Here is a 12,630-nt window from a genome sequence, read left to right on the forward strand (position 1 = left end):
CCTGTCCGTCTGTCTCTCCCCCCCAAGCATAACCCTGTCTGTCGGTCTCTCTCCCCCCAAGCATAACCCTGTCTGTCGGTCTCTCTCCCCCCAAGCATAACCCTGTCCGTCGGTCTCTCTCCCCCCCCAAGCATAACCCTGTCCGTCTGTCTCTCCCCCCCAAGCATAACCCTGTCTGTCGGTCTCTCTCCCCCCAAGCATAACCCTGTCCGTCGGTCTCTCTCCCCCCCAAGCATAACCCTGTCCGTCGGTCTCTCTCCCCCCCAAGCATAACCCTGTCTGTCGGTCTCTCTCCCCCCAAGCATAACCCTGTCTGTCGGTCTCTCCCCCCCCAAGCATAACCCTGTCCGTCGGTCTCTCTCCCCCCAAGCATAACCCTGTCCGTCGGTCTCTCTCCCCCCCAAGCATAACCCTGTCCGTCGGTCTCTCTCCCCCCCAAGCATAACCCTGTCCGTCGGTCTCTCTCCCCCCCCAAGCATAACCCTGTCCGTCGGTCTCTCCCCCCCCAAGCATAACCCTGTCCGTCGGTCTCTCTCCCCCCCAAGCATAACCCTGTCCGTCGGTCTCTCTCCCCCCCAAGCATAACCCTGTCTGTCGGTCTCTCTCCCCCCCATGCATAACCCTGTCCGTCGGTCTCTCTCCCCCCCAAGCATAACCCTGTCCGTCTGTCTCTCCCACCCAAGCATAACCCTGTCTGTCGGTCTCTCTCCCCCCAAGCATAACCCTGTCTGTCGGTACTCTCTCCCCCCAAGCATAACCCTGTCCGTCGGTCTCTCTCCCCACCAAGCATAACCCTGTCCGTCTGTCCTCTCCCCCCAAGCATAACCCTGGCAGTCGGTCTCTCTCCCCCCAAAGCATAACCCTGTCCGTCGGTCCTCTCTCCCCCCCATAGCATAACCCTGTCCGTCGGTCTCTCTCCCCCCCCAAGCATAACCCTGTCTGTCGGTCTCTCTCCCCCCAAGCATACCCTGCTGTCGTCTCTCCCCCCCCAAGCATAACCCTGTCCGTCGGTCTCTCTCCCCCCCAAGCATAACCTGTCCGTCGGTCTCTCTCCCCCCAAGCAATAACCCTGTCCGTCGGTCTCTCATCCCCCCCCAAGCATAACCCTGTCCGTCGGTCTCTCTCCCCCCCCAAGCATAACCTGTCCGTCGGTCGCTATCCCCCCCCAAGCATAACCCTGTCCGTCGGTCTCTCTCCCCCCCAAGCATAACCCCTGTCCGTCGGTCTCTCTCCCCCCCAAGCATAACCCTGGTCTGTCGGTCTCTCTCCCCCCCAAGCATAACCCTGTCTGTCGGTCTCTCTCCCCCCAAGCATAACCCTGTCCGTCGGTCTCTCTCCCCCCCAAGCATAACCCTGTCCGTCGGTCTCTCTCCCCCCAAGCATAACCCTGTCAGTCGGTCTCTCTCCCCCCCCAAGCATAACCCTGTCCGTCGGTCTCTCTCCCCCCCAAGCACAAACCCTGTCCGTCGGTCTCTCTCCCCCCAAGCATAACCCTGTCCGTCGGTCTCTCCCCCCCCCCCCAAGCATAACCCTGTCCGTCGGTCTCTCTCCCCCCAAGCATAACCCTGTCCGTCGGTCTCTCCCCCCCAGCATAACCCTGTCCGTCGGTCTCTCTCCGCCCCCAAGCATAACCCTGTCTGTCGGTCTCTCTCCCCCCCAAGCATAACCCTGTCTGTCGGTCTCTCTCCCCCCCAAGCATAACCCTGTCCGTCGGTCTCTCTCCCCCCCAAGCATAACCCTGTCCGTCGGTCTCTCTCCCCCCCCAAGCATAACCCTGTCCGTCGGTCTCTCTCCCCCCCCAAGCATAACCCTGTCTGTCGGTCTCTCTCCCCCCCAAGCATAACCCTGTCCGTCGGTCTCTCTCCCCCCCAAGCATAACCCTGTCCGTCGGTCTCTCTCCCCCCCCAAGCATAACCCTGTCCGTCGGTCTCTCTCCCCCCCAAGCATAACCCTGTCCGTCGGTCTCTCTCCCCCCCAAGCATAACCCTGTCCGTCGATCTCTCTCCCCCCCAAGCATAACCCTGTCCGTCGGTCTCTCTCCCCCCCAAGCATAACCCTGTCTGTCGGTCTCTCTCCCCCCCCAAGCATAACCTGTCCGTCGGTCTCTCTCCCCCCCAAGCATAACCTGTCCGTCGGTCTCTCCCCCCCCAAGCATAACCCTGTCCGTCGGTCTCTCTCCCCCCCAAGCATAACCCTGTCTGTCGGTCTCTCTCCCCCCCCAAGCATAACCCTGTCTGTCGGTCTCTCTCCCCCCCCCAAGCTACCTGTCCGTCGGTCTCTCTCCCCCCCAAGCATAACCCTGTCTGTCGGTCTCTCCCCCCCCCAAGCATAACCCTGTCCGTCGGTCTCTCTCCCCCCCAAGCATAACCCTGTCCGTCGGTTCTCTCTCCCCCCAAGCATAACCCTGTCCGTCGGTCTCTCTCCCCCCCAAGCATAACCCTGTCCGTCGGTCTCTCTCCCCCCCAAGCATAACCCTGTCCGTCGGTCTCTCTCCCCCCAAGCATGACCCTGTCTGTTGGTCTCTCTCTCTCCCCCCCAAGCATAACCCTGTCCGTCGATCTCTCTCCCCCCCAAGCATAACCCTGTCTGTCGGTCTCTCTCCCCCCCCAAGCATGAAACTGCGTGTGAGGATAAACAAGCAGACCAGCCGGGTGAAGCTGGAGGGAGAGGAGCCAACTCTGACAGAGCTCAACGTTCAAATCAGAGAGATCCTTCTGCCTTCACATGGACTCAGGTTAGTTAGACCCTCAGGTTAGTTAGTCCCTCAGGTTAGTTAGTCCCTCAGGTTAGTTAGTCCCTCAGGTTAGTTAGTCCCTCAGGTTAGTTAGACCCTCAGGTTAGTTAGACCCTCAGGTTAGTTAGTCCCTCAGGTTAGTTAGTCCCTCAGGTTAGTTAGACCCTCAGGTTAGTTAGACCCTCAGGTTAGTCCCTCAGGTTAGTTAGTTCCTCAGGTTAGACCCTCAGGTTAGTTAGTCCCTCAGGTTAGTTAGTCCCTCAGGTTAGTTAGTCCCTCAGGTTAGTTAGACCCTCAGGTTAGTTAGCTCCTCAGGTTAGTCCCTCAGGTTAGTTAGTCCCTCAGGTTAGACCCTCAGGTTAGTCCCTCAGGTTAGTCCCTCAGGTTAGTTAGTCCCTCAGGTTAGTTAGTCCCTCAGGTTAGTTAGACCCTCAGGTTAGTTAGTCCCTCAGGTTAGTTAGACCCTCAGGTTAGTCCCTCAGGTTAGACCCTCAGGTTAGTTAGTCCCTCAGGTTAGTTAGTCCCTCAGGTTAGTTAGTCCCTCAGGTTAGACCCTCAGGTTAGTTAGTCCCTCAGGTTAGTTAGTCCCTCAGGTTAGACCCTCAGGTTAATTAGACCCTCAGGTTAGTTAGACCCTCAGGTTAGTTAGACCCTCAGGTTAGACCCTCAGGTTAGACCCTCAGGTTAGTTAGTCCCTCAGGTTAGTTAGACCCTCAGGTTAGTTAGTTCCTCAGGTTAGTTAGTCCCTCAGGTTAGTTAGTCCCTCAGGTTAGTTAGACCCTCAGGTTAGTTAGACCCTCAGGTTAGTTAGACCCTCAGTTAGACCCTCAGGTTAGTTAGACCCTCAGGTTAGTTAGTCCCTCAGGTTAGTTAGACCCTCAGGTTAGTTAGTCCCTCAGGTTAGTTAGTCCCTCAGGTTAGTTAGACCCTCAGGTTAGACCCTCAGGTTAGACCCTCAGGTTAGTTAGTCCCTCAGGTTAGTCCCTCAGGTTAGTTAGTCCCTCAGGTTAGTCCCTCAGGTTAGTTAGACCCTCAGGTTAGACCCTCAGGTTAGACCCTCAGGTTAGTTAGTCCCTCAGGTTAGTCCCTCAGGTTAGTTAGTCCCTCAGGTTAGTTAGACCCTCAGGTTAGTTAGACCCTCAGGTTAGTTAGACCCTCAGGTTAGTTAGACCCTCAGGTTAGTTAGTCTCTCAGGTTAGTTAGACCCTCAGGTTAGTTAGTCCCTCAGGTTAGTCCCTCAGGTTAGACCCTCAGGTTAGTTAGTCCCTCAGGTTAGACCCTCAGGTTAGTCCCTCAGGTTAGTTAGACCCTCAGGTTAGTTAGACCCTCAGGTTAGTTAGTCCCTCAGGTTAGTTAGACCCTCAGGTTAGTTAGACCCTCAGGTTAGTCCCTCAGGTTAGTCCCTCAGGTTAGTTAGACCCTCAGGTTAGTTAGTCCCTCAGGTTAGTTAGACCCTCAGGTTAGTTAGTCCCTCAGGTTAGTTAGTCCCTCAGGTTAGACCCTCAGGTTAGACCCTCAGGTTAGTTAGACCCTCAGGTTAGTTAGTCCCTCAGGTTAGTTAGACCCTCAGGTTAGTCCCTCAGGTTAGTTAGTCCCTCAGGTTAGTTAGTCCCTCAGGTTAGTTAGACCTCAGGTTAGTTAGACCCTCAGGTTAGTTAGACCCTCAGGTTAGTTAGACCCTCAGGTTAGTCCCTCAGGTTAGTTAGACCCTCAGGTTAGTCCCTCAGGTTAGACCCTCAGGTTAGTTAGTCCCTCAGGTTAGACCCTCAGGTTAGACCCTCAGGTTAGACCCTCAGGTTAGTTAGACCCTCAGGTTAGTTAGACCCTCAGGTTAGTTAGTTCCTCAGGTTAGTTAGACCCTCAGGTTAGTTAGTCCCTCAGGTTAGTTAGTCCCTCAGGTTAGTTAGTCCCTCAGGTTAGTTAGACCCTCAGGTTAGTTAGACCCTCAGGTTAGTCCCTCAGGTTAGTTAGTCCCTCAGGTTAGTTAGACCCTCAGGTTAGTCCCTCAGGTTAGTTAGACCCTCAGGTTAGTCCCTCAGGTTAGTTAGACCCTCAGGTTAGTTAGTCCCTCAGGTTAGTTAATCCCTCAGGTTAGTTAGACCCTCAGGTTAGTTAGACCCTCAGGTTAGTTAGTCCCTCAGGTTAGTTAGTCCCTCAGGTTAGTTAGTCCCTCAGGTTAGTTAGTCCCTCAGGTTAGTTAGTCCCTCAGGTTAGTTAGACCCTCAGGTTAGTTAGTCCCTCAGGTTAGTTAGTCCCTCAGGTTAGTTAGTCCCTCAGGTTAGTTAGTCCTCAGGTTAGTTAGAACCCTCAGGTTAGAACCCTCAGGTTAGTTAGTCCCCTCAGGTTAGTTAGACCCTCAGGTTAGTTAGACCCTCAGGTTAGTTAGTCCCTCAGGTTAGTTAGTCCCTCAGGTTAGTTAGTCCCTCAGGTTAGTTAGTCCCTCAGGTTAGTTAGACCCTCAGGTTAGTCCCTCAGGTTAGTTAGTCCCTCAGGTTAGACCCTCAGGTTAGTTAGTCCTTCAGGTTAGTTAGACCCTCAGGTTAGTTAGACCCTCAGGTTAGTTAGTCCCTCAGGTTAGTTAGACCCTCAGGTTAGTTAGACCCTCAGGTTAGTTAGTCCCTCAGGTTAGTTAGTCCCTCAGGTTAGTTAGACCCTCAGGTTAGTTAGACCCTCAGGTTAGTTAGACCCTCAGGTTAGTTAGTCCCTCAGGTTAGTTAGACCCTCAGGTTAGTTAGACCCTCAGGTTAGTTAGTCCCTCAGGTTAGTTAGACCCTCAGGTTAGTTAGTCCCTCAGGTTAGACCCTCAGGTTAGTTAGTCCCTCAGGTTAGTCCCTCAGGTTAGTTAGTCCCTCAGGTTAGTTAGACCCTCAGGTTAGTTAGTCCCTCAGGTTAGTTAGTCCTCAGGTTAGTTAGTTCCTCAGGTTAGTTAGTCCCTCAGGTTAGTTAGTCCCTCAGGTAGTTTAGACCTCAGGTTCAGACCCTCAGGTTAGTTAGTCCCTCAGGTTAGTTAGTCCCTCAGGTTAGTTAGACCCTCAGGTTACGTAGTCCTTCAGGGTTAGTTAGACCTCAGTTAGTTAGACCCTCAGGTTTAGTTAGACCCTCAGGTTAGTTAGTCTCCTCAGGTTAGTTAGACCCTCAGGTTAGTTAGTCCCTCAGGGTAGTTAGACCCTCAGGTTAGTTAGTCCCTCAGGTTAGTTAGACCCTCAGGTTAGACCCTCAGGTTAGTTAGTCCCTCAGGTTAGTTAGAACCCTCAGGTTAGTTAGTCCCTCAGGGTAGAACCTCAGTTAGTCCCTCAGGGTAGTTTAGTCCCTCAGGTGTAGTATAGTCCCCTCAGGTTAGTTAGACCCTCAGGTAGTTAGACCCTCAGGTAGTTAGTCCCTCAGGTTAGTTAGTCCCTCAGGTTAGTTAGTCCCTCAGGTTAGTTAGTCCCTCAGGTTAGTTAGTCCCTCAGGTTAGACCCTCAGGTTAGACCCTCAGGTTAGTTAGTCCCTCAGGTTAGTTAGTCCCTTAGGTTAGACCCTCAGGTTAGTTAGACCCTCAGGTTAGTTAGACCCTCAGGTTAGTTAGTCCCTCAGGTTAGTTAGTCCCTCAGGTTAGACCCTCAGGTTAGACCCTCAGGTTAGTTAGTCCCTCAGGTTAGTTAGTCCCTTAGGTTAGACCCTCAGGTTAGTTAGACCCTCAGGTTAGTTAGTCCCTCAGGTTAGACCCTCAGGTTAGTTAGACCCTCAGGTTATACCCTCAGGTTAGTCCCTCAGGTTAGTTAGACCCTCAGGTTAGACCCTCAGGTTAGTTAGTCCCTCAGGTTAGTTAGACCCTCAGGTTAGTTAGTCTCTCAGGTTAGTTAGTCCCTCAGGTTAGTTAGACCCTCAGGTTAGTTAGTCCCTCAGGTTAGTTAGACCCTCAGGTTAGTTAGTCCCTCAGGTTAGTTAGTCCCTCAGGTTAGTCCCTCAGGTTAGTTAGTCCTCAGGTTAGTCCCTCAGGTTAGTTAGTCCCTCAGGTTAGTTAGTCCCTCAGGTTAGTTAGTCCCTCAGGTTGTGAGTTACCTCAGGTTAGTTAGTCCCTCAGGTTAGTTAGTCCCTCAGGTTAGACCCTCAGGTTAGTTAGACCCTCAGGTTAGTTAGTCCCTCAGGTTAGACCCTCAGGTTAGTTAGACCCTCAGGTTAGTTAGTCCCTCAGGTTAGTTAGACCCTCAGGTTAGTTAGTCCCTCAGGTTAGTTAGTCCCTCAGGTTAGTTAGTCCCTCAGGTTAGACCCTCAGGTTAGACCCTCAGGTTAGTTAGTCCCTCAGGTTAGTTAGACCCTCAGGTTAGTTAGTCCCTCAGGTTAGTTAGTCCCTCAGGTTAGACCCTCAGGTTAGTTAGACCCTCAGGTTAGTTAGTCCCTCAGGTTAGTTAGTCCCTCAGGTTAGACCCTCAGGTTAGTTAGTCCTCAGGTTAGTTAGACCCTCAGGTTAGTTAGACCCTCAGGTTAGTCCCTCAGGTAGTTAGTCCCCTCAGGTTAGTTAGTCCCTCAGGTTAGTCCCTCAGGTTAGTTAGACCCTCAGGTAGTTAGTCCCTCAGTTAGTAGTCCTTCAGGTTAGTTAGTCCCTCAGGTTAGTTAGTCCCTCAGGTTAGACCCTCAGGTTAGTTAGTCCCTCAGGTTAGTCCCTCAGGTTAGTTAGTCCCTCAGGTTAGACCCTCAGGTTAGACCCTCAGGTTAGTTAGACCCTCAGGTTAGTTAGACCCTCAGGTTAGTTAGTCCCTCAGGTTAGTTAGTCCCTCAGGTTAGTTAGTTCCTCAGGTTAGTTAGTCCCTCAGGTTAGTTAGTCCCTCAGGTTAGTTAGTCCCTCAGGTTAGACCCTCAGGTTAGACCCTCAGGTTAGTTAGACCCTCAGGTTAGTTAGACCCTCAGGTTAGTTAGTCCCTCAGGTTAGTTAGTCCCTCAGGTTAGTTAGTCCCTCAGGTTAGTTAGTCCCTCAGGTTAGTTAGTCCCTCAGGTTAGTTAGACCCTCAGGTTAGTTAGTCCCTCAGGTTAGTTAGACCCTCAGGTTAGTTAGTCCCTCAGGTTAGTTAGTCCCTCAGGTTAGACCCTCAGGTTAGTTAGACCCTCAGGTTAGTTAGACCCTCAGGTTAGACCCTCGGTTAGTTAGAATCCCTCAGGTTAGTTAGGACCCTCAGGTTAGTTAGTCCCTCAGGTTAGTTAGTCCCTCAGGTTAGTTAGACCCTCAGGTAGTTCGTCCCTCAGGTTAGTTAGTCCCTCAGTTTAGACACTCAGGTTAGTTAGACCCTCAGGTTAGTTAGCTCCCTCAGGTTTAGTTAGTCCCTCAGGTTAGACCCTCAGGTTAGTTAGTCCCTCGGTTAGACCCTCAGGTTAGTTAGTCCCTCAGGTTAGTTAGTCCTCAGGTTAGATTAGACCCCTCAGGTTAGTTAGGCCCTCAGTAGTTTAGTTAGTCCCTCAGGTTAGTTAAGTTAGGCCCTCAGGTTAGTTAGACCCTCAGGTTAGTAGACCCTCAGGTAGACCTCAGGTTAGTTAGACCCTCAGGTTAGACCCTCAGGTTAGTTAGTCCCTCAGGTTAGTTAGTCCCTCAGGTTAGTTAGTCCCTCAGGTTAGTTAGTCCCTCAGGTTAGACCCTCAGGTTAGTCCCTCAGGTTAGTCCCTCAGGTTAGTTAGACCCTCAGGTTAGTTAGTCCCTCAGGTTAGACCCTCAGGTTAGACCCTCAGGTTAGTTAGTCCCTCAGGTTAGACCCTCAGGTTAGTTAGTCCCTCAGGTTAGTTAGTCCCTCAGGTTAGTTAGTCCCTCAGGTTAGTCCCTCAGGTTAGTTAGTCCCTCAGGTTAGTTAGACCCTCAGGTTAGTTAGACCCTCAGGTTAGTTAGACCCTCAGGTTAGTTAGTCCCTCAGGTTAGTCCCTCAGGTTAGTTAGTCCCTCAGGTTAGTCCCTCAGGTTAGTTAGTCCCTCAGGTTAGTTAGTTCCTCAGGTTAGTTAGTCCCTCAGGTTAGTCCCTCAGGTTAGTTAGACCCTCAGGTTAGTTAGTCCCTCAGGTTAGTTAGTCCCTCAGGTTAGTTAGTCCCTCAGGTTAGTTAGACCCTCAGGTTAGACCCTCAGGTTAGTTAGTCCCTCAGGTTAGTTAGACCCTCAGGTTAGTTAGTCCCTCAGGTTAGTTAGACCCTCAGGTTAGTTAGACCCTCAGGTTAGTTAGTCCCTCAGGTTAGTTAGACCCTCAGGTTAGTTAGACCCTCAGGTTAGTTAGTCCCTCAGGTTAGTTAGACCCTCAGGTTAGTTAGTCCCTCAGGTTAGTTAGTCCCTCAGGTTAGTTAGTCCCTCAGGTTAGTTAGACCCTCAGGTTAGTTAGACCCTCAGGTTAGTTAGACCCTCAGGTTAGTTAGTCCCTCAGGTTAGTTAGACCCTCAGGTTAGTTAGTCCCACAGGTTAGTTAGACCCTCAGGTTAGTTAGTCCCTCAGGTTAGACCCTCAGGTTAGTTAGTACCTCAGGTTAGTTAGTCCCTCAGGTTAGACCCTCAGGTTAGTTAGACCCTCAGGTTAGTTAGTCCCTCAGGTTAGTCCCTCAGGTTAGTTAGTCCCTCAGGTTAGTTAGTCCCTCAGGTTAGTTAGACCCTCAGGTTAGTTAGTCCCTCAGGTTAGTTAGTCCCTCAGGTTAGTTAGTCCCTCAGGTTAGTTAGACCCTCAGGTTAGTAAGACCCTCAGGTTAGTCCCTCAGGTTAGTCCCTCAGGTTAGACCCTCAGGTTAGACCCTCAGGTTAGTCCCTCAGGTTAGTCCCTCAGGTTAGTCCCTCAGGTTAGACCCTCAGGTTAGACCCTCAGGTTAGTCCCTCAGGTTAGTTAGTCCCTCAGGTTAGTTAGTCCCTCAGGTTAGTTAGTCCCTCAGGTTAGTTAGTCCCTCAGGTTAGACCCTCAGGTTAGTCCCTCAGGTTAGTTAGTCCCTCAGGTTAGTTAGACCCTCAGGTTAGACCCTCAGGTTAGTTAGTCCCTCAGGTTAGTCCCTCAGGTTAGTCCCTCAGGTTAGTTAGTCCCTCAGGTTAGTTTGTCCCTCAGGTTAGACCCTCAGGTTAGACCCTCAGGTTAGTTAGTCCCTCATGTTAGTTAGTCCCTCAGGTTAGACCCTCAGGTTAGTTAGTCCCTCAGGTTAGTTAGACCCTCAGGTTAGTCCCTCAGGTTAGTTAGACCCTCAGGTTAGTTAGACCCTCAGGTTAGTTAGTCCCTCAGGTTAGTTAGTCCCTCAGGTTAGTTAGACCCTCAGGTTAGTTAGACCCTCAGGTTAGTTAGTCCCTCAGGTTAGTTAGACCCTCAGGTTAGACCCTCAGGTTAGTTAGTCCCTCAGGTTAGTTAGTCCCTCAGGTTAGTTAGTCCCTCAGGTTAGACCCTCAGGTTAGTTAGTCCCTCAGGTTAGTTAGACCCTCAGGTTAGACCCTCAGGTTAGTTAGTCCCTCAGGTTAGTTAGTCCCTCAGGTTAGTTAGTCCCTCAGGTTAGTTAGACCCTCAGGTTAGTCCCTCAGGTTAGTTAGACCCTCAGGTTAGTTAGTCCCTCAGGTTAGTTAGACCCTCAGGTTAGTTAGACCCTCAGGTTAGTTAGACCCTCAGGTTAGTTAGACCCTCAGGTTAGTTAGTCCCTCAGGTTAGTTAGTTCCTCAGGTTAGTTAGACCCTCAGGTTAGTTAGTCCCTCAGGTTAGTCAGTCCCTCAGGTTAGTCCCTCAGGTTAGTTAGTCCCTCAGGTTAGTTAGTCCCTCAGGTTAGTTAGTCCCTCAGGTTAGTTAGTCCCTCAGGTTAGACCCTCAGGTTAGTTAGTCCCTCAGGTTAGTCCCTCAGGTTAGTTAGTCCCTCAGGTTAGTTAGTCCCTCAGGTTAGTCCCTCAGGTTAGTTAGACCCTCAGGTTAGTTAGTCTCTCAGGTTAGTCAGACCCTCAGGTTAGTCCCTCAGGTTAGTCCCTCAGGTTAGTTAGTCCCTCAGGTTAGTTAGTCCCTCAGGTTAGTTAGACCCTCAGGTTAGTTAGACCCTCAGGTTAGTTAGTCTCTCAGGTTAGTCAGACCCTCAGGTTAGTTAGTCCCTCAGGTTAGTTAGTCCCTCAGGTTAGTTAGTCCCTCAGGTTAGTTAGTCCCTCAGGTTAGACCCTCAGGTTAGACCCTCAGGTTAGTCCCTCAGGTTAGTTAGTCCCTCAGGTTAGTTAGTCCCTCAGGTTAGTTAGTCCCTCAGGTTAGTTAGTCCCTCAGGTTAGTTAGTCCCTCAGGTTAGTTAGACCCTCAGGTTAGACCCTCAGGTTAGTTAGTCCCTCAGGTTAGTTAGACCCTCAGGTTAGTTAGACCCTCAGGTTAGTTAGTCCCTCAGGTTAGTTAGTCCCTCAGGTTAGTTAGTCCCTCAGGTTAGTTAGTCCCTCAGGTTAGACCCTCAGGTTAGTTAGTCCCTCAGGTTAGTCACTCAGGTTAGTTAGTCCCTCAGGTTAGTTAGTCCCTCAGGTTAGTTAGACCCTCAGGTTAGTTAGACTCTCAGGTTAGTTAGACCCTCAGGTTACTTAGACCCTCAGGTTAGTTAGTCCCTCAGGTTAGTTAGTCCCTCAGGTTAGTTAGACCCTCAGGTTAGTTAGTCCCTCAGGTTAGTTAGACCCTCAGGTTAGTTAGTCCCTCAGGTTAGTTAGACCCTCAGGTTAGACCCTCAGGTTAGTTAGTCCCTCAGGTTAGTTAGACCCTCAGGTTAGTTAGTCCCTCAGGTTAGTTAGACCCTCAGGTTAGACCCTCAGGTTAGTTAGTCCCTCAGGTTAGTTAGTCCCTCAGGTTAGTTAGACCCTCAGGTTAGTTAGTCCTCAGGTTAGTTAGTCCCTCAGGTTAGTTAGTCCCTCAGGTTAGTTAGACCCTCAGGTTAGTTAGTCCCTCAGGTTAGTTAGACCCTCAGGTTAGACCCTCAGGTTAGTTAGTCCCTCAGGTTAGTTAGACCCTCAGGTTAGTTAGTCCCTCAGGTTAGTTAGTCCCTCAGGTTAGTCCCTCAGGTTAGTCCCTCAGGTTAGTTAGTCCCTCAGGTTAGTTAGTCCCTCAGGTTAGTTCCCTCAGGTTAGTTAGACCCTCAGGTTATTAGTCCCTCAGGTTAGTTAGTCCCTCAGGTTAGTTAGTCCCTCAGGTTAGTTAGACCCTCAGGTTAGTTAGACCCTCAGGTTAGTTAGACCTCAGGTTAGTTAGTCCCTCAGGTTAGTTTAGTCCCTCAGTTAGTTAGTCCCCAGGTTAGTTAGACCCTCAGGTTTAGTTAGTCCCTCAGGTTAGTTAGTCCCCAGGTTAGTTAGTCCCTCAGTTAGTTAGTCCCTCAGGTTAGACCCTCAGGTTAGTTAGTCCCTCAGGTTAGTTAGACCCTCATTAGTTTAGTCCCTCAGGTTAGTTAGTCCCTCAGTTAGTTAGTCCCTCAGGTTAGTTAGTCCCTCAGTTAGTTAGACCCTCAGGTTATTAGTCCCTCAGGTTATTAGTCCCTCAGGTTAGTTGACCCTCAGGTTAGTTAGTCCTCCTCAGGTTAGTTAGTCCCTCAGGTTAGTTAGACCCTCAGGTTAGACCCTCAGGTTAGTTAGACCCTCAAGGTGAGAGGCCCTCAGGTTAAGGTAGTCCCTCAGGTTAGGTTAGACCCCTCAGGTTAGTTAGTTCCCTCAGGTTAGTTAGTCCCTCAGGTTAGTGTAGACCCTCAGGTTAGACCCTCAGGTTAGTTAGAGTCCCTCAGGTTAGTTAGAAGACCCTCAGGTTAGTTAGACCCTTCAGGTTAGAACCTCAGGTTAGACCCTCAGGTTAGACCCTCAGGTAGACCCTCAGGTTAAGTTAGTTCCCTCAGGTTAGTTAGTCCCCCTCAGGTTAGTTAGACCCTCAGGTTAGTTAGACCCTCAGGTTAGTTAGTCCCTCAGGTTAGTTAGACCCTCAGGTTAGTTAGACCCTCA

At 51.0% G+C, this 12,630-nt stretch overlaps 1 protein-coding gene across 1 annotated transcript in view; it reads left to right on the forward strand.

Annotated features, from left to right (window-relative positions):
• The window catches only part of fbxo7 (F-box protein 7), a 30,094-nt gene that overhangs the window by 1,411 nt on the left and 16,053 nt on the right, over positions 1–12,630 (forward strand). Inside the window, 1 exon segment of the mRNA XM_029743889.1 lies at positions 2,612–2,734. Coding sequence (XP_029599749.1) covers positions 2,613–2,734 — 122 coding nt within the window. The 5' untranslated portion in view covers position 2,612.

This window comes from Salmo trutta, unplaced genomic scaffold (genome assembly GCF_901001165.1).
Source record: "Salmo trutta unplaced genomic scaffold, fSalTru1.1, whole genome shotgun sequence".
Lineage (NCBI taxonomy): Eukaryota > Metazoa > Chordata > Actinopteri > Salmoniformes > Salmonidae > Salmo > Salmo trutta.